Source organism: Myripristis murdjan, chromosome 2, assembly GCF_902150065.1.
Source record: "Myripristis murdjan chromosome 2, fMyrMur1.1, whole genome shotgun sequence".
In the NCBI taxonomy this organism is placed as follows: Eukaryota; Metazoa; Chordata; class Actinopteri; order Holocentriformes; family Holocentridae; genus Myripristis; species Myripristis murdjan.
In genome coordinates this window covers 2,084,372-2,109,246 of record NC_043981.1, presented here as the reverse complement: position 1 = coordinate 2,109,246, position 24,875 = coordinate 2,084,372, and the positions used below count along the sequence as shown (strand labels likewise).

Sequence of the window (24,875 nt, the reverse complement as noted above, 5' to 3'; positions counted from 1 at the left end):
ATCAAAATGTTTATATCTCCATTGGATTTCAGTCCCAGGTCATATGATTCCCACTTGTTCTCATTCCCAGGGGGTCAAATACCAGCACTTTGTCATATCCTTCTGCGTCAAATGTGTCAGTATGAAATGAGGGGGATGGTTACATAGTGTAAAGAGAAAGAAAGTTGGGCTAGGGAGGGTAAGGGTGGATAGCAGGCATATCAGCCACTGGATCTTTAAGCCTTTAAGGACCTTTAAGCAAACGGGAAGTGAGACTGTGCTGTGTGTGACCAGGACCATGTGCACTCTCTGTGTTGGTGCTGCTTTTATGCCTAAACCTGACCTCCCCCTAACCTTAACCAAGTCGTTTTGTTGGCTAAACCAAAGCATGTGATGTGAAGTGTGGTAAAAGGGTGCCTTTGGCATCTGGTGCTAAGTGACGTGACAAAGACTTGACGCCCTGGGAATGACAATGCGTTGATCATTATGAGTACCGTTGCACCTAGATTATCCTCTTGTCATTGTCCCAATCCACTCTGTTTTCTGTGCTGTGGTGAGTTACATCACATCCCGCAAAAAGTTTCAATATGTTAACTTTGGATGACAGTGCCTTCTGCCACTGCCGTTACCGGCATCATCTGGTTTTACCATCCTGCTCTCATCCACGATAATGACCTCCAGTTTTCCATCTGCCATCTACCTGATTCCATCTGAATGCAGCATCAGTCTGCCATTTGCTCACGCAATAATGAAATTAATCACCTGATTAATCAAATTAATCTGAAGAGTTTCATTCTAAAATTAGATGTCCACTGATGGAAAAAAATGGCTCTAACGTGTAGAACATTTTACTGGCATAGATGTACAAAATGTTTCAATTAACAGCATCTTTGTAGGAAAAGAGTAATATTTCTGAAGAGTGAATAATCTGTGTTTTGCATTAATGATTATTAATTTTACATATTGCCACTTGAGATGAATTCAAATCTTAATCTGTTTTTAGAGGTTAATTGGCAAGGCGACTATTTGTCCCTGGAAATGTTAATTTACATAAAAACAAATTCTGTTGGGATATCACCAAGGAGGTGAGTCAGCCATCAGGGAATACAACATAAACAACAATAAATATTGGCTGTCCGAGCTGCTTGTATTGTTCAGGGAGGAGGAACAATCAAAAATGCTTTCATCATACATGTGTGGCTACGGCTAATGAGACATTTCCAAGCCGAGGAAAGACGCTTGCTTTATTTACTTACCTTACAATGCCGTGCGTGCTGTAACGGCATCTTTTCCCATAGAAAATGCCTGCAGTATGGGGGACTTGTGCACGGGTGCTTGTGCTTGTGAATTGTTTGTGCAGTTCTGCAAGCTGTGCAAATGTCTCCCTGCGGATGTCAAATAGATTCTAATTAGCTCTGCAGAATTTAATGAACATACGCCGGTGGATCACTGGGGTAGCGCCCCGGCTGAATGAATGTGTAACCAATCGCACTTTCCACAGTTCAGAGGGGCTCACTGCAGCAAAGTGTCTTTCTGGCACACACACACTCACACTCACACTCTCTTTTATTCTTGCACATCTTTGACTATCCCTCTGCCTGTGTGCATCCCGGCGAGCGTTTAACGGATGGCAGCATGCAAGAGGAGTTCAACATCATATGGCACGATAAATATGAACATCAAAACAGCTTTGGAAACTATTTTCAACTGATATCAAAAGGATGTTTAGGTCCTGATGTCACCGAACGATGCAGGTAGCAGCTATAGATGTCTTCAGATGTCGTCTCAACTTTCATTTCGGTGCTATATTTACACGGCTGTTCAACATTGCTGCCGGCTGCCGGATCAACTCTGGTCAACGTCTGAATGTTTGCTCCGATCTGGGTCTCTCTCTCTCTCTCTCTGTCTTTCTTGCTTTCAGATTTTCACACTGATTCACCGCATTCAAACTTGTTTGCACTAGTTCAGGTTAGTTCAGCGGACGGCAGCTGCCTCTCCACTTGCATCAGCACGTGATCAGATCGTAAGTGGAAGAAAAACTTCAAAGCCGGCGCTCAGGAGCCTGCATGCCTCCGCCAACGCCAGGCAGTTTTCAAGATGTGACATTTTCACACCACATACTTGAGCGAATGAAACTTTTCATGCTTTTCATTGAGAGAATTTTTTTTGTTTGTCTGTTCAATCAATTCAAACGTCAAACAGTTACGTGTGTGCCGTTGATTCAGGGATTATTTCTGTTGCTGGAGTTGTACAATTTTTTTGTGATAAGCCACGCTTACCACCACATTCCTTTTGGTCCAGCTGGCATGAAAGATTAATCAGCTCGTCCTTGCCACATGATCAAGCTTTTCACAAAATCTTGCAGTTATGTTAGGTGAATCCATTTGGAAGTTACACACCTTTTTGTGATATTTCAATGAAGCCATGCCCCATCTTGGCCAATCGGCGTAATCGGCTCTTTCTTGGCCCACGACCAAACTTTCCATGAAATCCTGCCATTTGATGTGAATTTGTTGTGAAGTTACATGCCTCTTTGTGGTTTGTGACACCCACTATCACGGCCCCTTTTGACCAATCAGCATGAAAAGTTCATCAGTGCCTTCTTTGCCACAAAGTTTTGTCCATTCATAACCTTTTGAGATATCCTGCTAAACCACCTTCAGAGATGCTCAGAGGTGCTTTTGGCCACAGGAACATATAAATGCCACCTGGTGTTAAAATGCATCTCATATCCTTCATTGAGGGTAGATACCATCGCATCCAGCTGCTCTTTCCTTCAGCAAAATGCCACACATGTCACTTTGAATATTTATTTGAATATTTGGTTTGTCTTTACTTGTCCTGGTTGAATTTGTAAACTGCAGTTTATTTCTATTAGCGTACCTCCTATATGTGGACCGGAGTCTCAAAGTGTTCCCACATTGTTGTTAATACAGCCGAACCCATCTCTGACTACTCCTGTTTTGGATGATTGGATTTCCACTGTGCCTTGGGTGCATTTGAAATGTTTTTGCTCTATTTGATTACAGTCTGATCCTCTAAGGTGTCAAAGGGGCCAAAATGTGATTGCATTGAGTCAGAAATGGAACTCTAGCATTCACATCTGACAAGGAAATGAATACAAATCAAAGACGGGGAGGAGGAGGAGGAGAGGCGTGAGGCGGCACAGACACTGAGCACTGATGGCTGGATTGTCAGGATACTTGTGGATGGGGAACAAACAAGTTGAGGAGTCTTACAGAGCGTAAATATTGCAAAAGGAAGCGATGTGTAAAGCAGTCCACGGTTTGGCAAGAAAAAGAGAAATCGGCTTTCATAGTAGAGCCAGGTGTAAAGGCTGCAGGATCCAGCTGTGCCCTGTCTGTACTGTTAATGCCTCATGTAAGAGGGGCATTAAACCACTGGACTGCAACACACATTATTCACACACACATTTAATACACTGTGGATTTCTTTGTGTTTTTTGTGCTCAAAGCTCACTGGTCCTGGATAAGCATAAAAACGAATGAAAATGAACTCGCGCGCCGTTGCCTTTGATGCTGCGAAACAGGCATCTTTCATCGTCAAAGTAAACAACATGGAGGAGACATTTTGCCTCCATATTGGGAGGGAAGTCAGATCTCATCAAAAGGAGCCTTGCTAAAAAATGATAAAAAACCAAGACACCAGATGCATATTGTTTACCAGGATCAAATAGTCCCCAAATAATTGAGCGGAACAACATCTGTGTGTGCCTGGTGCTGTTTGAACCATCGAGAGGCTGCGATTCAGAGGCTGCTGCCGTCTGATGAGTCACTTCAACCCCCCATTAAAGAAGACCCAGGCACCTTTATTTTCTCTCGGTCTATTGTTAGCCACTGGTTTATTAAGCTGACCTGAGATCACCTTGCACTTCAACAACGACAGTCTATAATGTTTTTCCCTATTGCCATAACGTCCCACTGATGTATTGTCCATAGTGAAAATGAATTATAATTCAAGAGATCTGTAATTACAATCCGACTACCACTAGAATGGTAAATATATTTGTACTTTATTATAGTTAGAGTCAAAATATCTTTTAAGATCTCTTGAATTATAATTAATTTGCCAGTTTTCACAGCTTGTTTTGATTTAGTTTTGGTCTTTTAACTAAAATGCATTTTAGTTAGTTACTCTTAAAAACTTTGGGTATGGATTAAGTTTAAGTCCAACACATTTTTCCTCTTCCTCATTAACCCCTTACTGCCTGAATTTATTTACAATTATCTGCAAAAATAAATTGTTTGTGTTTTTGCCTTCAAGCAGATGCTAAATTATTGGTGGTAGAGTGCTTCCAATCCAATTCTTGGTATGTGTGAAATATGCATCAACAGCATCAGTGGGATACATACACCACCTCGGCTGCATTAAGACTGGAAGAGGTTTGAAGCAAATTCGCAACAATAGTCTACAAGGGGTTAAATGAGGTTATTTGTTAGTGACCTTTACACACAGATTGATCTGCATTCCTTATTTATGCTTCTTCTGTTTTGTATGTAGGTTTGTGGTCAGGAGTTATATTTTCCTTTGCCTTTTTTGAACATTGTCCTCTGATTTTTATTTATTGATGAAAATGACATCATGTTTTTGTCAACAGAGGCTAATTTCTGTTGAGTTTTTGTAGTTTTCATCCTTGAAGGAGTTGACAAATCCTTTTCGCCATAGTTTTCGTTAACCTGTCAATCGGTGTGATTGACAGTGACGTCACACGTCACATTTGATCAAATTATTTCAATTGTATGAAAATGAATTTTAATTTGAACAATTGTCAGTGTAGCAGATTACTTTTCGTACGACTTTGTTGTAATGCATTGGTAATTCCATAATTATGCTGTGTTTTGTCTTTTCCCTTTAGATTTCTTACTTCTTACTTTTAGGCAGCCTGTATGACATCTGGCCAGGGACTGCAGATGAAAACTTGCCTTTCCTATAAAATCCTATATAGGGGCTTATACAGTATTATACACAGCATTTTGACAGATATTGGTTCTCTGTCTCTGAGTTGTCTTATTGAAAACAATGAATTGTATAACTTGTTGGAGGTGAGACAAGCCCTCAGCCGGACAGGCAGTCGTGGCCTCTCACTTAATAAATACATCAGTGGGTTTTACTGGTGACGGGCGGAAAAAAAAGCCAAATTACATCGGTGTTATCCTTTAATATAGCTTCAAAAAATCCCTGGTCTGTGCAGAGCATAGCCTAGCCAACCACAGCTAATCTGCAGCTTAAGTGTAAAAAAGAGAGGTCAAGGAACTTGTAGAGGAATGTCCACATTTGTCTTTTTCAGTCATAATCATAATGCCATTTGGAGTGTGAGTCACCGCCGAGCCGTCATCCAAAATCTGCCAGATGATACGACCCCCCGACTGCAGCGGCGTGGGCTGATGCACTCTGACAGCTGTGGTGTGTTTGTTTCCCTGCTTTACTGTCAATCACAGGATATTATGTGTAACACCAGGCAACCACGTGCCCCAGATGTGCCCTCATGCTTTACCATAATCACCGACGCCGGCCGCACAAAATGTCCGACTTTGATTGTTTTTTTTTTGTTTTTTTTTTTTTTTGTTTTTTCAAATTTCACCTTCCTCTTGTATCTCCTGTCGTTTCTGTGATCCTGCTTGTTAAAATGTGCTCTGACCCAGCCGGGGACATTCACATCTGATGGACGCCGGGTCTCAACATGGCTCCGAATGAGCTCGGCTGACCTTCCCAAGCTTATCCCAAACCATTTCCTTCCCATCACTCCCTTTGATAATTAACGTTTCATCTGGGGGCCGCAGGAGAGATTATCTTCTGGACAGAGAGCACAATTAACCGCTATTACTGTCATGTTGTCACTGTGCTCTGCCTCTCTCCTGAGGACTTTTACTCTGAGCTCACTGCCTTTTGCGTCTCCGTGCTGCGAGTGAAATTACAGATAAAGCCTTTGAGAATCAGCCTTTGCATGTTATTCCTATGATTTCCCTTAAATCAATATTCGCGATTGCAAACAACTGTCTCCTAAAGCGAGAAAACCAGAGAAGCGAGCCTCTAATCTGCGTGGCGCAGAGCCGCTCCATTTACAATTAATTTGGGACCGACTGTGTGGTCTCGCCGTGTTTTTGTTTGAGTTTTAATGCCCGAATCATGATCTCTCATTTTAATGCTGAATGTTATGAACCAGAAAATTGTGCCCACAACCCCATGAAACCACCCAAAGTTCTCCCAGAGTCCAGAAAGTCAGAGCGCCTTTCTGTTGCAGGGGGAGCAGCGTTTGATTTTCTGTCTCGGTGTCTCTTTGGTTAGTCTTTGGCTTTGGGGGAGATCTGCTCATATTTGACCGAGTCGACGAGGTAACTCCACTGAGTGAAAAAATAGTAGATATTTTAGTTACAATGTTTACTAATGTTTGGTAATGCTATAGGGGAGAGTGGGGTAAGTAGTGCCAATATTTACTTAAAGTGCCTTTAAAGCGAGGGGATTACAATAATGCCTCCAACTAAAATATGCACATATAGTTTAGGATGTTGTGCATCCCTGGGAACAATCACTTTGGATCTTATATAAACTGTTTGAGAAATATAGCTTTAGTAAAAAAAAGCGGGGTAAATTGTGCCATTTGAGAGAATACACTGGGGTAAATTGTGCCATTGATAACTGAAGTAAAACAGATCATTTTAACCTCACAAATGATAATGCTATATAAAATCAAAACGAATTCAATACAAAAATATTTATTTAACATTTATTTATTATTTTAACAAGATCACAGGCCACTTTTCTATAACGAGGCCGAGCGCCACATGAACACATACCCAGAACAAAATAAAAATTCCAAAATGAGCACCTGCAAATCATCTTCATCTGAATCTGAATAGTTTTAGTGATCAAAGGTAAGAAGGCAATGTACAATAACAATAAAATACAATAAAGTAATATATAGTATATAATCACAAGTTGTGCCACTGGCACAACTTACCCCAGGCCCTTTGGCACAAATTACCCCAAGCCCACCATTTTGAAAAAAATGCATCCCCCAGCTGTTTTGAGCTAACATCATGCTAACTGTATAGACTCATGGTGTAGCTTACTAAAGTACTAAAACCTGTGTGAACTGTTTTCAAAGTTTTTGATAATTGTTCAAACACAGCAATCAAAAAACCTTGATCATAGAAATTTTACTTTGGAGGGCAAAAAAATGTTTTTTGAACTGAAATGTTCTTACCTCTGAAGCCATGTGTCTCCCTTCTTTACAGGATGAGTGAAATGGATGCCTCTTCAAAAATATGTGCTCACATGACCAACTTCTTCTATGGTTTTCTAGATAACTACTGGCACTACTTGCCCCTTGGCACAAATTACCCCACTCTCCCCTAAACACACGAACACAATAACTATGCAATATTAAGCATAGATAGAGACATGATATTTGGTTCATCATGCTCACACCAACACACACACCCTGGACAGGCACAGTGTAATACAAATGCAGCAGGAGCGAGGTTACACACACAGGAGGAAAGTGTGTCGTCTCGCCCTGCTTCATAGATCAAGTCCTCTTGTTTTCATTCATTCATTCATTCTCAGGATATTTCAGTTCACTAAATTAAAAAATAGACATTAGAAAAAAAAAGAACGAACTGAAATGATAGTGTGTACTTAAAAAACTATGGAAAATAAATTAAAAATACACACTAATTCTCCATTGTTTTAGTCATTATCAGTTTGGTCAGACGTTGCTGCTGATGTTTCCAGTCTCCATGAAATGACCTCATGACTTCCTGTAAAACAGAGTATCTGAAGTGATGACATCATCCTGCACTAAAGGGTGTCAATTAAAATTTCAACCAACTAAACCTTCACAAATCTGTAAACATCCTCTCTCACCCTCCTGTTTCTTCAAATAAAGCTGTGTTTCTCTTCCAGACTGAGATCCTAGTCGTGTGAGAGCCAACCAAACATCCTGTTTCAACAGGAAATACGTCAAATCAAGAAAGTAACGACCCCGGTGATGAGTCCATCACCGGGGTCTTAAGTGAGACAGTCCACATGACAGGCAGTCAGTGAGTGAAGTGTTTGTACTGTAATACCTATTCTGACCTTTTTAAATCTTGCTCCTGACGAACATCCCCTAGATTATAAATAATAATAATAACAAGAAGAAGAAGAAAATGAAAACTAATATAAACTAAACTAAAACAGTTAGTTAAAAACTAAACAGAAACGAGCAAACTGCCTCAGGAAAGTAAGTGAAACTAAACTGAGTTGAAATAAAAATTTAAAAAAAACTTATGAAAAATACAAAACTATAATAAATCTGATTCATTCACTGTTTTGCTTTGAAATCCATAGCTGTCCTCTTGTTTGAGGGAGCTCAGCTTGCCGCCGCTGTGTGTTTAGGTGCCACTGTGGCGGTGCTGCCTCGCCCTGATGGCTGTCATTAGCTAGTGTGCAGCCTCAGAGGCAGTTTGTCTCTGTCCTGACTCTCACGCGTGCCGGCCTTTATTCCTCGAGCTGAGTCTTCCTCGTTGGTTTGGATCTCTGTGTGTTCATCTGGACCCCGCCTTTGTCTTCCCCTCAGACTCGCGCTTGCCCGTTCTCCTGCCTCACCTCCTGCGTGCTAAACTACTGCAAGAACATGGACTTTGATTTTGCCCGGTGATGGCTTTGAACTTCCCACCTGTCTGCTGCCTCTTGACTGTGCACTTGGGTCCAGCACCTCTCTGCTAAACCAAGACTCAAGCACCACACTTCAATCCAGTTCTCACACACTGGCACTGGATTGGTGTATTTCTCTTTTGTACAGCTGCACACTTTTCCTGCACTACGTTTCAGAGCAAAACATTGCACTTTACCGCACTACATCGAACAAGAAAACAGAAATTACAGCGTTACTAGTAGCCCTTTCATTTGCTTTTACTGTCTGTGAGCATGGTCGCTCTCATTATAAGATTGATATTCCAACTCTCCATCACATCAAGCATGCACCAATACTCACGCCTCGCTCAGCGTCCTGCAACTCCACGTTCAAAAATAACAAAAACAAAAAAGTCCCAACAACAGTTCTCCATTTGCAGCGTGTGCAGTGTTATGAAAGTGAAAACGTGTGCTGACTCATATGGCACTATGGCTGCCGAACATTTTGTGCTCAAAGCTCAAGCACTTGGCATGAGGCCAGGCCGCTGTTTGTCCGCAGCCTTGTAGTGCCATTTTGTGTTATTTGTGTCATTCATGCTGCTCGGCTGTCATCTGATAATGTTAGTTTTTAACGTGTGTACAGTGACATGCTGTGGCATTTAGATAACGCATTCATGGCATTTCAGGATTGGGTAAAAGTGCATTTCATATTTCAGTTCTGATGCTTCGTGGAGATTAAATCAGTTCTAGTTGGTTCCAATGGAACAAAGTGGCTGTGCTGTGGCGATACAAAACCTATTGCTGCTGGCTGAAAGTCTCAAAAAATGTCATTTGGGAAAAACACTGTTGCTCCCACATATTTTTGAGTTTATCCGATGGATGTCATAAACCCAAGGGTGGTCATTTTTAATTTTGGCATGTTTAAGCAAATTGTCACTTTGGAATAATAAGGGTCCATCTGACATTTGAGTTATTCATATATTCTGTGACAACTTCTTGAAGTTTTACCCATTTGTGGACTATAAATTTATTTATTTATTTATTTTAGAGAGAGTTGCCCTGATTATTAGTTTCGCTATATGAGATGCAAAAACTAAGTTGTGCTTATTAGGGGATCAAAGAAAATATATATCAGTTGCTGAATTGTTTGTAATTATGGTACAGGCACTGGTACAGCCACTTGACCCATATTGAGATTTTGGAAAACTGATTTGAAAGAGAGGTCCAATGTAATGACAAGAACAGCCTCATATGAAGCTGAAAAAAATAAATAGTATAAAGCAGGAAAAGGCAGCATCCTGGGACCATTTTTGGAAATGTATATATAAATTTATGAACTCACAATGTGAACGTTCAGATTTTCCTTTCGTTATTTCAGATTCTTTTCTGATGTGATTTGTAAAATAAGCCACAAGGAAATGTGACATTGAACTGTTGTGCCACACCACACCAATCAATTAAAAAAAACTTAAATCAATGAGATCAAATCAGTTAGAGTTAAAATATGAAATGCAAGTGCACAGGATGCCACCCTAAAGTGAACTTTAAAGATTCATAATAATATTAAAAACATGTTTATAGTCAGTCCTCCATTTTTCCAGTGGCTTTAAAAGACGGAAAGCGCGGTCAGCTGTAAGACATGCCGTCTCTCTGCCATTCAAACCTGGGTTGTGTCCAGTCTGTGCTTTGTCGGGAGTGACCTACATTAAGCTCCCGGCCCTTGTCGAGGCAGCATTAATACAAATAAGAGAAGGGAGGAGGAGGAGGGGGATTAATGCATTCCTCCCAGAGCAAAGGGAATGCTGTGCTGATGATGAAGCTCCACCTCAGGGCCCAGTGAGACATCACAATGTCACTGTCAGCGCTGCAGAAGCCTTATCTCCAAACAGTGTTGTTCTCTTTCACATATTGCACTGCATCATGTGTCTTAAGCTTTTTTTTTTTTTTTTTTTTTTTTTTTAAATCTGATGAAGTCCCCTGCGGTTAAAAGGATAAAATAATCCATGACATTTTTCACATAAGCAAATGTCCACTTTGATACTCTTTATCGTGACATACACGACAGCAGTTCAACCTACTAATGCTTTCATTTTGTAGTTTTTGGTTCAGAGCCCAGTGAGCAATATGTAAACTGTGAGCAGCCCGTCTGGGTGTTGACATATGGGCCACTTTGACACGATAGGGACAATGGAAATTAACTTAGCATCATTTCAAGTGGTTACAAAAACAAACCTACAAATAGTAATGCACTATATTTCAGTCAAACATTTTTTTAGGAAAATCCTACTCATTCTGCCCTTAACAAAACTGACAGCTGAGAGCAATGGCAGCTTAGTCAGGTATTAAGTCTACATACATCTTTAAATTTGTTTAGGCCATCCTGTAAATCTCACTTTAAGGTCTAACTAAACCCCAAACCCAAATCTCTGACATCTGCCCTCTAAATAAACATAGCGTGCCTTTTTTTTTTTTTTTGGTGGCAGGTGATGTGACCACCAACCAGAGAACAACAGGTGGTGACATCACCTGCCAGCAAACACCAGGCATCCTGCTTTACACTATTAGAGGTCAGACTTCAAAGAGATTTGGATTTGGGATTTTGGGATTTTATGCTTTAACGAATTCCACATTTTAGAGCCCTAATAATGTGTTAACACTTTACAATAAGAGTACAACAATTAACATTGGTTTAACGTTAACTAATGTTAATGTCATAATGGTTAATTAACTGTTAGTTAATGATTATTATGGCATTTACTAATGTTAATAATATCTACAATAACCCTTAAATAACATATAAATTAATACCTTAGCATGAACAGCATTAGTACATGAGTCTTAGACACATTTGTTAACGTTAGTTAACTGTTACTTAATGTTTATTAAGTTTATAATAACTTTAAGTTTATTAATGTTTATTATAACCCTACGTTAATTGTTGTACTCTTATTCTAAAGTGTTTCCAATAATTTCAGCGCTTGTAGTCAGACTGTTTTGTTGCTATTATTTTGTGTAACGAAATTGGTCAGAAATCACATTTCAAGTGGCATTAAAAAGGTCTTAAAAATACTGAATAAAATTGATGAAACCTGCATCAACCTTCCATGACCAGCTTGTGGCTAACCCTAACCCTTTACCTAAAAAATAAGCCAAAGTGACCACCTAAAATGTAAAAAAAAAAAAATCTGTCACCCACTGAGGGAAAAAAGTTGGCATTGGAGTTGAGCAATCAGAAGAAAATGGACCTTTTGGGAGGGGGACCTTAAAGTGACTCAGACAGAAGATGAACTGGGGGGCTAATACAAGTTTTTAAAGCTTTGAATCATGTAGAGTTACTCTTGTGGAATCCCAGAATAAAACCTAGAGCTGCAAATGAGCACAATAGGTCCCCTTTAGACTGTAAGCTTTTGATTGGGAAAAAAAAAATCTTAATGCATTCACCAAACCCGCTGACAATAATTCATTAATTCTTTCATTGATTCATTTTCCAAACTGTTTATCCATAAGGGTCGTGGGCAGTGCTGGGGCCTGTCCCAGCGCTCACTGGGTGGCAGGCACCAGAGCGCCCCGCACAGGTCGCCGCTCCATCACAGGGATGACAGTAATTGAGCTGTAATAATTATTATCTCTTTGCTTTGGGTGGATCACAAGTTCTGAACACTGGCTTTGACTTATTAAAGCAACGTCTGGAAAAGTTTCATCAGCCAAGCACTTAGTCCAGCTCCCATCCTGCAACAACTGCCATCATTTGTTTAAATCAACCGTTAGCAATTCTGTAAGAGTGAGTGTCATTTTTTTTTTCTTTCTTTGTAATGTTAGACATTAGACATTTCATTTTGCTGAAAATATTCCTCTGTTTTACTTAAGTGTCCAGTGCTTTTCCATTTTCTGAATTGCCTGGACTCCTCTGGCTCTGATTTCAGCAGTGACTCTTTTATAGACGCAGCAGGGGTAAAATATCCAATGGATTCCCATGTCTTCGGCCTAAATTAAAGCAATATTTCATTATGTTTCACCCTTACACTTAAAGCGCCGTCAATATTTTACATCATGAACTTGTCAGCGGAATGAATGGTCAAACTGAGAACTATATGTGACTGATTGAAACTAACACAGCACATCGAGCATAGATCACGCTGTGTTCACAACCCTTTCTTTCCATCTGTCACTCCTCCTGCATTTCTAATGGCGCAAACAAGGACTTCCAGTGATTCATGCGTCACAGTGATTTTATTTTAACCTCACCCTCAAAACACCAACCAAGATCTGTCATGTTCTACGTCTTATTTTTCAAGAAATACAAGTTGGATATCAAAAGCCATTTATGGTATTTATAAAGGACATTTGTCAGAGGATGTATCAGTATGGTAATCGACGACGAGTCTGTCTGAAGCGTCCTCCTCTGTTATCCATCTTGTCAATTTGAGCACTTGCACAGATATAATTGAGCACTGGAACTTCATATTGCTAAACTAACATAATGCACGATGCTATTTATTGTTATCATTTTACATTTCAAGTGCTCTCTCGGTCTCTTTGGCTTCAGATAAGTCAGATAAGACCCTTTTTTTTCTTTATTTTATTTATTCATTCATTTATTTATTTATGCATTTATGTTATTAATTTACTTATTGAGAAGCTTGTCCACGATGCATCTCCAGGCGATAGGCTTAGTAATGTATTCAGCCTATTTTCAGGACATGGCGCTTTGAAATAGAAGCTTTGACTAATCTTCACACATCCTGGGGAGCGCCTGGTAGGCACGCGTCTCTCTTCAGTTTTCCTTTATGGGGACAGATGGGGGAGGGGTTGTGCGGGGTTGCAAGACAGCAGGAGAGAAGTGAGAGACTGAGGTTGTTTTTTTTTTTTTCTTCTTCTTGCTGCGGAGGGGTTTAAGGTGAGGGAGGGAGAGGCGCTGAGGGGAGCGAGGGCCGCCAGAGCCTGCGGTCATCCTACAGGGTGCGTTCGATTGCCAGGGGCCTTGTAATCCACCAGCTCCCCATCACCCCCTCCACCTTCACCATGACAAACTGGATCTGCTCTCTATCAAAGAGCCACAGGCTACCTTTCCTCTTTTCCACCCTTCTCTCCCACCGGTCCTCATCCCATTTGTCATTTTTCACTGACTCCGTCTTGGTCGTCTCACAGGGAGTTGCTGCCCAGCTGCCAGGCTTGGCCGTAGCGCTCCCGGGCCTGGCAAGGAGGACCACCAGTTACCCTTGTGGCAGTATTTAGGAAGCCGCGTAATGGGTTTAGGCACATTTGCTAATTTGTCAACAAGTTTCTGATTTCGAGGACGCCGCCAAGCTGGTCGGACTGGCACTTGGCTGGAAGAGATTTCTATTTAAGGACTTCAATTCTTGAGCCACGGTTGAAATCGAATTCAAAGGCCCTTCACATGCTTGACACATGCTATTGGTTTCGTAGAGACTGAAGGAGCAAACACAATGTTCAGAAGCTTACAAGTGGGCTTAGACTGATATGCCATTAGTCTGGGTTTCAATCAAAAGCACAGGTTTCATTTCAACACTGGGAGTAACAGGGGACAAAATCATTAAAAAAAAAAAAAAAAAAATCTTCTGAAGTTTCATAACAGATTTTTGTTGTTATTTGATCACAGATCAAATTCTGGCATGTAGATAGATTATTCTGATGCGTTTACTTATGTTTTTTAGCTTTTGAAATTTGACATTGGTGGAATTCTACTTAATAAGCCCAACACAAGACTGGTTGTGCAACGTTATCTAGTGCAGCACAAAGGTTAAGGTAGCAATTTGTGATCATATTGGCTCATACTATAACTCTAAAGCTTTAATGAGGCTATTTATTCATTGAGAGTACACCCTGCTGGTTCTGTGAAATACCGTAGATAAAGTAGATGAATTCAGGCGAGAGCTTTGATCTGTTATTGATTTCACCAATTAAACTCTCTTAAATCAGGAAGGGGCCAGGTTAAAAGGGGATTCTCACCCTTCACACAATAGAGATATGCATTATGCAGCAGGAGGTGAGATTCATAATTTGGAAAGTGTTCATAATATTTCAGATTTTCATTCAAAATTACATCAATGCCAAAACTAAAAAGATGGCACTCCTTAGAGTATATACCTCTGCTAAGGCTATGCAATTCTCAATATAAATCAAAGATTCCCCACATCACATTGACTGAATTAAATTTGGTCAGTTGTTAATTTTGCCAGTTAGACTTTTTTCATGTTTTTAACTGAAGGTGATGCTGAGTATATCCAAATATTAAACCAGTGTGTGTGTGTGTGTGTGTGTGTGTGTGTGTGTGTGTGTTTCTATTGCTGGAGTTACACACCTTTTGTGATCAGCAACGCCCACCCCCACGCCCGCTTTGAGCAATCATCATGAAAAGCTGATCAGCTCTTTCTTGGCCCATGACTAACCTTTCAACAAAGGTTCATTGATAACTTTGGAGTGGAGAGAAAACAGAGCCCTCGTCTAACTCCACAGGCAGAGGTAATCCAACAACAGCAACTTGCAAACCTGAGATGATTTGCTCTTCCTTTCTCTGTTTTTGTCCATCCAGGGTTTCTAAGCACAGGAGACCAGGCAGCCAAGGGGAACTATGGACTGCTGGATCAAATTCAGGCTCTCAGGTGGATTAAAGAAAATATCCAGGCCTTCAAAGGAGACCCTAAGAGAGTGACCATCTTTGGCTCGGGTGCCGGAGCATCATGCGTCAGCTTACTTACCCTCTCACATTACTCAGAAGGTATTTCCATCCTGTCCTGTCTGTCCGTCCTGGTTCAAAGGCAACGGTCAGACACACACTTTCGACCATTGCCTCATTTTGCTGTATTTCTGCTATTCCTCATGTGATGAAAAGCTTCAGTACAGTGTGGACTTCACACTGAGGGGGCATTAAAGGACCATCCCAGTGATTTTGAATGTTTGGCCCATTTACTACAAGTTCTTTACATGTTACATTGCAACAAACTATTTTGCATGTCATGCGACAAAACTAAAGATTTCACAACATATAATCAAAATCCTTCCATTTGAAAATTTGAGTTTGCTTGAAAGACCCACCTTATAATGTTCTGCTTGTGTAGCTAACAAAGTCCCCGCCATTCATGGAACAAAATAATATTGGAGTTCTAAACTACAGCTGCTTACTTTCTACATTTTATAGAAATTACGTTAACGTGGCATCACTGGTATGGTCCTTAAACACCAAGCTCTTGAGTTTTAGTTTGGTTTGTTTTGGCCAAAAAAGAAACCCAACCTTTAGGTGTGACTGCACCATGAAGCAGCCAATCGATAGAAATGCAAGGTAACTATCTGAAAACTGTTTAAACTTCAGCGCCCGAAAATCCTGTAACATGGCCTCAGTAACCCTCACACGCCAGCCCAGCCGGTCTGTGATGTTTTATGCCACAGAACACCACGGGGATGAGAGAGACAAAATATCTAATGCTGGGGAATCCGGCTTTTCCTAAACTCAGCAGTCACTTGCTGATGCTGTGTAGCGGTAACATTTTTGCTTTTAGGTTTCAATTTATCATTTTCTGAGCAAGGAAAAGATTTTACACCAGTGTCCATACCCGAGAGAAGAATTTAATTTGGGCAAATCGGGTCAGTCTGCAATGTCTCTATTAGCGAGGAAAGGATGCTGCTCTGTGTTGCAGCCCCGTTTTCTGATTTGAACTAACAAGGGTGAATTTTTTACTTAAAAATCTTGCCTAGTGCAGCTTTAATGAGTTTGCTCTATTTTGACATACAGTGCATGAATACAGGACTGGAAGTATAACTGAATTTTGGATCAAACACCAAAAGAGCAAGCAAACACTTGCCAGAATCCCAAAAAGGAAACCACGACGGGGGCGTTGCTGTTGCTTTGATTCGGTAGCTAGAAAAATGCATAGAATGAGCAGAAGCTGTCAGCTCAGTAGTAACGGAGTATCGCTTATTCAAATTGCCTGCTTTCACCTTTATTACTTTTCATGAGATTACGTCTGGCATCACGTTCGATAGCCACATGTAGTGAGATAACAACCAAGAGTATGTGTCCCGGTTCACTCGAGTGTGAAGTTCTGCCTCAGTCGCTTGATATTTTTGTGGCCATCCACAAGGAAAGAGGTGGGCGAGATGGGAACAGATACCAGACTCACATACTGTATTTACGTCTTCATTTCTTTCTTTCTTTCCTTCTTTTTTTTCATTAATGGAAATAGGCGTTGCAGATAGTTGAACCAGAGGGTTATTCTAGTAAAATAACAGTTCCTCTTGGATTTCCCCCTTGGCCCCGGTGCACACTCAGACTGACAAATGAATAGTTATGTGCAACTGAATCTTGTCAGAAGAAATTGATGTGACCTGCAAGGAAAATGGCTGACCCGACGTGTCAGTAAAGAGAGGAGGAGGCTTGGCTCTCAGAGGCACATCTTGCAGTTCCCAGGTCATTTCTCAATGTGTGGCCTCACCAAAACGGCACCTTTCCATTATAATCAACCTTACAGCCCATCTGGTTGGCAGAAAGTCCATCAGGTTTACCTTTTACAAAAAATTTCTAATCGCTTTTATATCTTGTATTGCATTTATTAGGTGCAATTGATATTATTATAATCTTATCTTTATAATCTTTCTTCATTGTTTTTTTTTAATCATCTTTTGTGGGGAAAAAAACAACAATCACGCAAACAAAGAGAACATTATAGATAAATACAAGGGATAAAGAAAGAAAAGGGGAGGGGGACGTTCCCTCTTCTTTCAGGTACTGTACAAGTTTAAGATGAATTTTTACACACACACACACAAATAGATAGATAGATAGATTGATAGATAAATCATGACAAACAAAACATCAAAACACATATAAGAAAAGATTCAGAAAGCTTTATTGTCTGTCGTAACAGAAAATTTTCTCTGCCGTGGCTCAACATATAAAAGCAGTAGACAATACACTGACTAGAAACAGTCACGCAACACAGATTTCTGAAAGCACACAGTGTGTATGGATTCTTGAAAGCAAGTATAAAAATTAAAACTATAAAAAATAGACAAGGTAAAAGATCTGGATATGTGTAAAGTGACCTAGTGCGTCAGAGTTAATTTGAGGCAGGTAAAAGGTAAGAAAAAACTAAAAACAAAGCTATACAAATGATACAAAACTAAATAAAAAAAAAAAAACACGAGAGTAAATTAGAATGAAAAATAATAATTAATAATACAACAATAGAAATAATAATAATAATAACAAATATAGATAGATAGATAGATAGATATACTTTATTGATCCCAACCAGGTAAATTCTGGAACCCAAGGATGATATAACATTTACAAACCTATATAAATGCTCTAGTCACTATAGCTGATGTGTTTATATCAGTGTAATCCAGAAATTGTCCTCCATATTTTATTTAAGCCATTTGTTTTAGAATGCAGGAGGCAGGTCAGAAAATCCAAGGGAATATGCTCCATTATTGTCTTGTCCCAACCCAAAAACTGAAGGAGCTTTATCCAAAACCCACTGAAGAAATATATTTCTCTTTGCGCAAAATGTTTCATCTTGTTTTTTAATCATGCTGCTAAGATTCCCCTTTCGTCCTGCTTCCCTTTGTTGGTGATGTATAAGGCATATACTGCAATCTATTAGAGAGATATTGCTCTTCTGTTGCGTTTGCTCCTGTAAAGTTGAGCTCTGTGCAGCTATTGTTGTAAACTTGCAGTACAGAGGGAAATCATCAGCTTCTTTCTTTGGCTCAGCAGCCATGCATCAACAAATAGGTAATAAAAAGACTGACAGGTATGCATAGTATTTAAGTTAACATCTTACTCCAGGCTTACGTGATATTCCTCATCCAGCTAACAGTGGGAGAAGTGAAAGCTCCACTGCTGCTAACTAGGCCTTGCGGGATGTGTCTGCTGTGTGCTCAAAACATACTTTTCAAGTCGCCCTGGTTGAGTCACCACTGTGTTTGCAAGAATATAAATAGACTCCGTGGGAAAAAAATAATACACATACTCCAGTGTTCCTGGTGTATTGTGGCCTGTTTGCTGAGTGCCAGTTCATGAAGCCGCACTACCAATATTTCAGGATGTCAAAATTACCCATTGTGTCATTCCAGTATAAACAATGAATATCTATTGTGTTTGGTTTTACTCATTAGGGACGCAGAAAGACGTGACGTCAATGCTGTGAATTGTCTGTTTTTTCACCTTCAAATAGTTTCACACTGGAATGGAAAGCGATCGAGTTACAGAATGGTTGACTGGGCTGCTATCTATTATTTGCAGATTGAATTGTGACATTCATTATTCATCAGTAGAGTCTGTGTGTCTTCTGATATTCTGAAAACAAAATAAAATAAAATAAAATGAAATGAAATAAATGAATAGCAAGCAGTATGAGAGCTGTTTTGCCATTGAACAGTGTTAAAGCAGAATAAAAAAAACACTGAACTGAATTATGACTCAGGAGCTTATTTAAGCCCATTTTTATGCTTTTAAGCAAAGCACATGGTTGTTGCTTTTTACCTAATGTGAAGCCTGAGTATTTTGCTGCCAGAACAACTGTGTGTGTGTCACTAATATAAGCTCCAATCTCAGATCTGTTCCAGAAAGCCATCATCCAGAGTGGCACGGCACTGTCCAGCTGGGCGGTCAACTACCAGCCTGCCAAGTACACACGAGCGCTGGCTGAGAAGGTGGGCTGCAACATGCTGGACACCATTGACCTGGTGGAGTGCCTGCAGAATAAGAACTACAAGGAGCTGATTGAGCAGTACATCACGCCGGCCAAGTACCACATCGCCTTCGGCCCCGTGATCGACGGCGACGTCATCCCCGACGATCCCCAAATCCTCATGGAGCAAGGAGAGTTCCTCAACTACGACATCATGCTGGGGGTAAATCAGGGCGAGGGCTTCAAGTTCGTCGATGGCATCGTGGACAGCGAGGACGGGGTGTCAGCCAACGACTTTGACTTTGCCGTGTCGGACTTTGTGGACCATCTGTACGGCTACCCAGAGGGCAAGGACACTCTGCGCGAAACCATCAAGTTCATGTACACGGATTGGGCAGACAAGGAGAACCCGGAGACCCGGCGCAAGACCCTGGTGGCTCTGTTCACCGATCATCAGTGGGTGGCTCCGGCGGTGGCCACGGCCGACCTCCACGCCCAATACGGCTCGCCCACCTACTTCTACGCTTTCTACCACCACTGTCAGAGCGACATGAAGCCCAGTTGGGCTGACTCGGCCCACGGCGACGAGGTGCCCTATGTCTTCGGGATCCCCATGATCGGCCCCACAGACCTCTTCAACTGCAATTTCTCCAAGAACGACGTCATGCTGAGTGCTGTCGTCATGACCTACTGGACTAACTTTGCTAAAACCGGGTGGGTTCTCCTCTCCTTCCTCTTGTGTTTCCCAGCGTTTCTATTCAGCTATGTTATACCTTCAATCCTAGAGCATATTCCTCTGTGAGATTCTCAAGGTGTCTTTCGTGTCAGCCTGCCTTTGTGTTTGTTAAAACTGGAACAATCACAGGACTACGTAATTAGCTAAACTCAACAACAAAGTTTTACAACGATTAGTGTTGCAGTGATTAACTTATGAGTCACAGAGATCAAGTGTAGGTTAATAAAAAAACAAGTAAAAGCCTCCCTTGGTACTGCAGCAGCGGTGGATTTGATGAGAGGATTTGTTCCGTGTTTATATTTGGATCACGTTTTTGTTTCATGCACCTTGAGATTAGGTATCTGGGTGTTTGCGGCCCAGTCATACTGAAAATTCACTTTAAGGTGAATAAATAAAGTCTTGATCAGCTTCATAGGCTGTAGCGTTCGCTCCCTTCGCTCCCGGGTTGGCTCACATCCAGTTGATGCCAGATCAGCGGGGGATTGCCTGCCTTATAGACATTTTAGGAAGGCTCCTTTCTCTCAGTGCTGTTTCAGTGATCTTCCAATAAAGCAGCAAGTGAAGGCAGATTCATCACTGAGAGGGCGCCCATTTTTCAGCTAGTCTCTCTCACTCTTTGCAAAATCTCCTGTTGTGAATCACGGGCAGATTGATGTTTTCAAACTTCTCCTGATCTCAGTACAATGGAGTCAGTTTGGTGTATACACAATAAAAGCCTGTGTGCTATTGTACACTATGGATATCAGTACTCCAAAGTGTATATGTATAAGGGATAGGAAACACGCAGCAGTCTATAAAAGCGACTGTTTTCAAAGACATAGAAAACCGCTCTTTTGTCAGATGATACAAGCCAGTGCTGAATATGTGGTACATCTCATCCTTGTGCTTGAAAGAACCTGTCACCCCCCTCTTGTGATATGTACAGCCTGCTCGAAAAACATAGTCCTAATGACTGTGAATCTTCTGTTTCCACACACCTATATGGCAAAGAGGGGTGCCTCATCCTATAGCAACTACCACCATCATCAACAGATTGCACGCTTAATGGAAACATATGCAAGCAAAGCATGTATTTAGCAGTTCAATAAGCACCAGAAGCCTTGAGCATCATCTTTTTTAAGCAAATTCAGTGGCAGAGGCGCAGCATATTGTTCCAGCATATGTTTGTGCTGAGATGACAGGCCTTAAGTGAAACTCCACCACATGTTACCATGCCTTATGTGTCGTGCAATATGTAGCCACCAGTTGGAGGGCAGACCTTGCTTTATGGCAGAGTCTGACATTTTTAATGAGGCTGAAATGCCACAACCACTAACCACTTGGGGTTTCGCTCACAGTGCAGTGATTTTGCGTTTGCTTGCCACACCTTAATGGAGAATTCCTCTGCCTTCTGTAGCACCGGAGCTCAAAGAATGCCATGTTTATCCAGTGTAAGAAATTATGAATATCACTGGAATTGGGGAAGGGGAGTGTAGGGTTGTTATGTACCACATCCTAGGAAGGAATGAGTTGAAGGTGAGCTTGCTAATTAAGTGATGACAACAGACACCAAAATCAAACATAATAGCGCTTTAGTTTGCATTCTGTTGAGTGATAGTAGTCTCTATTGTATAGGATGACCAGACGTCCCAAGACAGTCCTCTGATGTAATGTTTTGTCATATCTGTTCTGTTTAATAGTGGTCAGTAAATCACAAACATCCAAATCACAAGCATCCAGCATGTTTAAAATATTTGTTACTAATTTAATATCTTCATTTATTTATTTATTCTTTAATTGATATTTTTTCTTTTATTTTTTATTGAGAATTATTTTTTACATTTTTTGATTACAGCACATTTTTTTTGCTAATGTTACAGTGAGTGAGTAGGTCCGACAGTGAGAACCATGTAGGGTAAACCACCAAATTACATGTAAGTTCCACATATTTTGTCACTTGAATCTGAAGGGTTCTCATCCTCAGCAATTCTGCACAGTGTATTTTGAAATAGAGAGATGTGTAAAGGCTACTGCATGCTGAAACCACACTGACATTTATTCAGCAGAATGAGATGGAGAGAGCAGGGCTGAGACACACATACACACACACACACACCACCCACATACACTTAAAGACAGCCTTCACAGTCAAACACAGGAATATACACATACATATAGGACATGGATTAACACACTCAACCTTATTACTCCAGTGAAAGTTTGCACACATATTCATATGCACACATGCATATGCCTTCTCACTCAAACATGTACACTCAAACAGACACACACACTGACTGTCTGCCTCTCATACGCAGGCGGTGGTTCATCAGTGTCCCTCAGTGGCCCCAAACTGCAGTGCGTGACTCAAGATGAGTCCTGCCTATTCAGTATTCAGATAGAGACCCCCCTCCCCACGCCCCCCACACACCCCTAGTGTGTCGGCTTCAAGGTTGTTGTCTAGCCTTCACTCCCCCTCACCTCTCCAAAGTTAATGAAATCACTGCCACAAAGTCGCCAGAGAGCCAGCTCATTTTCCAAACTCAAGTAAAGAAACACCACGCAGTGTTGAATAGGAAGAAACGGTGGCAACAGATACAGAAACATGTCATCGGTATATAAAGGACACTGAGCATTTTGTCAGCTTGCGCATTCAAATCGTGAGTCACCACGAAACACATTAGCCATGAACAGAGAGGGTGGAAAATAGAAAATGCTTTGGCTTTTTTGGAGCTGTGACTCATCTGGAAGTGTCACAAATTAGGGCTAAGTGAATCTAATGGACAGTTACATTATTGAATTGTATTACCATGCTGCCTTAAAATGATTTGACTAAAAAGTCCATTTACAGATTCACACATAGGGCTACTTTTCAAATGTGGTCGTTAAGATGAACAGAAGATTGTGCGACCGAGCATGTTTTCTGATTATTTTCTTTTAATGTTTTCATCCAAGATAATTATTGTATGATGATGAATTTTGGGAGAAGCATACTAAATGTCCATCCCTAAAGGAAGATTGGCACCTTGGTTTCATGCTGTTCTGTCTGATCTCTTTCGTTTTTAGGGACCCAAACCAGCCAGTTCCACAGGATACAAAGTTCATCCATACAAAGCCCAATCGTTTTGAAGAGGTGGCCTGGACCAAGTACAACCCCAAGGACCAGCTTTACCTTCACATTGGCTTGAAGCCTCGGGTCCGAGACCACTACCGCGCCACCAAGGTCGCTTTCTGGCTGGAACTGGTTCCACATCTCCACAACATCAACGAGTTATTCCAGTATGTATCTACTACCACCAAGATACCCCCGCAAGACACCACCCCCTACCCCTACACTAAACGTTTCCCAGGGAAGAACAATTGGCCCTCAACCACCCGCCACCCAGGGGTGCCCCCCGCTAACACCAAGCAGACCACGGACCAGCGCAAAAGTGGCGACCTGACAGATGAGTCGGCTGTGGTGATCGAGACCAAGCGGGACTACTCCACTGAGCTCAGCGTCACCATCGCCGTGGGCGCCTCACTTCTCTTTTTAAATATCCTGGCCTTCGCCGCACTCTACTACAAGAAGGACAAGCGGCGGCACGAGTCCAACCGGCGAGTTCCCACCCCGCAGCGCAACTCGACGCCGGCCAATACACAATCCGCCGCCAACGACGTGGCCCACCTGCAGAGTGAAGAGCTGATGTCTTTGCAGATGAAGCAGCAGCAGCTGGAGCACGAACACCACCACGAATGCGAGTCGCTGCAGGCCCACGACACACTGCGTCTTACCTGCCCGCCCGACTACACACTCACTCTGCGTCGGTCGCCTGACGACATCCCCCTGATGACACCCAGCACTATCACCATGATCCCCAACTCCCTGGCTGGCATGCAGCCTCTGCACAATTTCAATACCTTTGGTGGCAGCCAGAACAGTACCAACCTGCCCCATGGCCACTCCACCACTCGGGTATAGCTCCGCTGGGACAGGAGGGCACCGGTCCCGAGCTTTTCTGGATCAGTTGGGCCTGGCCGGCACTATTCTCACATGGAAAATATGAGTGACTGACTGTGTGAAGCACAGACTCAAAAGTCTCAGCGGATGAGATGCTATTTTGCTACCATGCCTTCTTGAAAAGTATATATAAAATGAATATGAACTTCTCATGAAAATATAAACAGTGAATGTTACCATAGTAATACTGTATTTGGAGCTAAGCTTCATGGAAGGTTTCAAGGAGTTTTACCAAAAGAACAGGCAACCAGGGGATGACTGTTAATATCCTTAGAATACAATCTGAACGGTTTTAGTGTTGACAAAGAAGCCTTTTCAGAGGCTTTTGTGCCATAAAAATACATAGTTGGAGAACAGTGGCAACAGTTGCTCAAAAGCAACAACTGAACAATTGAACAGCAACACATCATCCTGTCATGATCCGCCATGTGTTATACACCCAACTTGGGCACAGAATTTCAAACTCCCCCAGCCTGAAATGTATTTATGAAAACTTTGTAAAAAAAAGAAACAAAAAAGGGTATATAGTTGTGAGTGGAAATTTAAAAACAGAACAAAACAAAACAAAACACAAGATATTAAAAAAGCTTCTTCTATTATTGTTTTCATTTCGGTTGGAATCTTTTGCTTTTAATTTTCAGCTTGTGCTTTCTGTTGAGGTGTGTGTAAATATATCAGTACCAGACATTATCCATTCTGTTCCAATTACAACCTGTGTTTCATTATTTTTCACGAAATGACCAAAATGCGAACACAATCCCATTCTCTGAGGGTGCACGTTGTGGCATCTATAGGTGACCATTACATACTGTCTTGTGTGTTCCTTTGTGTCCACTCTTGAGACATCGCATGTCCGAGAAGAGCTTTACTCTCCATTTTCAGACATTTATAT

General features: G+C 41.3%; 1 protein-coding gene across 2 annotated transcripts in view; it reads left to right on the top strand.

Moving 5' to 3' along the window:
- Positions 1 to 24,546, top strand: part of nlgn4xa (neuroligin 4 X-linked a) — a 78,967-nt gene extending 54,421 nt beyond the window's left edge. Inside the window, exons 3-5 of one of the 2 annotated variants that reach the window (XM_030074521.1) lie at positions 15,170 to 15,355; positions 19,193 to 19,982; positions 23,050 to 24,546. In XM_030074521.1, the coding sequence (XP_029930381.1) occupies positions 15,170 to 15,355; positions 19,193 to 19,982; positions 23,050 to 23,944 (1,871 nt within the window). In that variant the 3' untranslated portion in view covers positions 23,945 to 24,546. The remainder of the gene's footprint in view (positions 1 to 15,169; positions 15,356 to 19,192; positions 19,983 to 23,049) is intronic. The other variant, XM_030074530.1, reaches the window with a different exon arrangement.
- Positions 24,547 to 24,875: the final 329 nt, after the last annotated feature.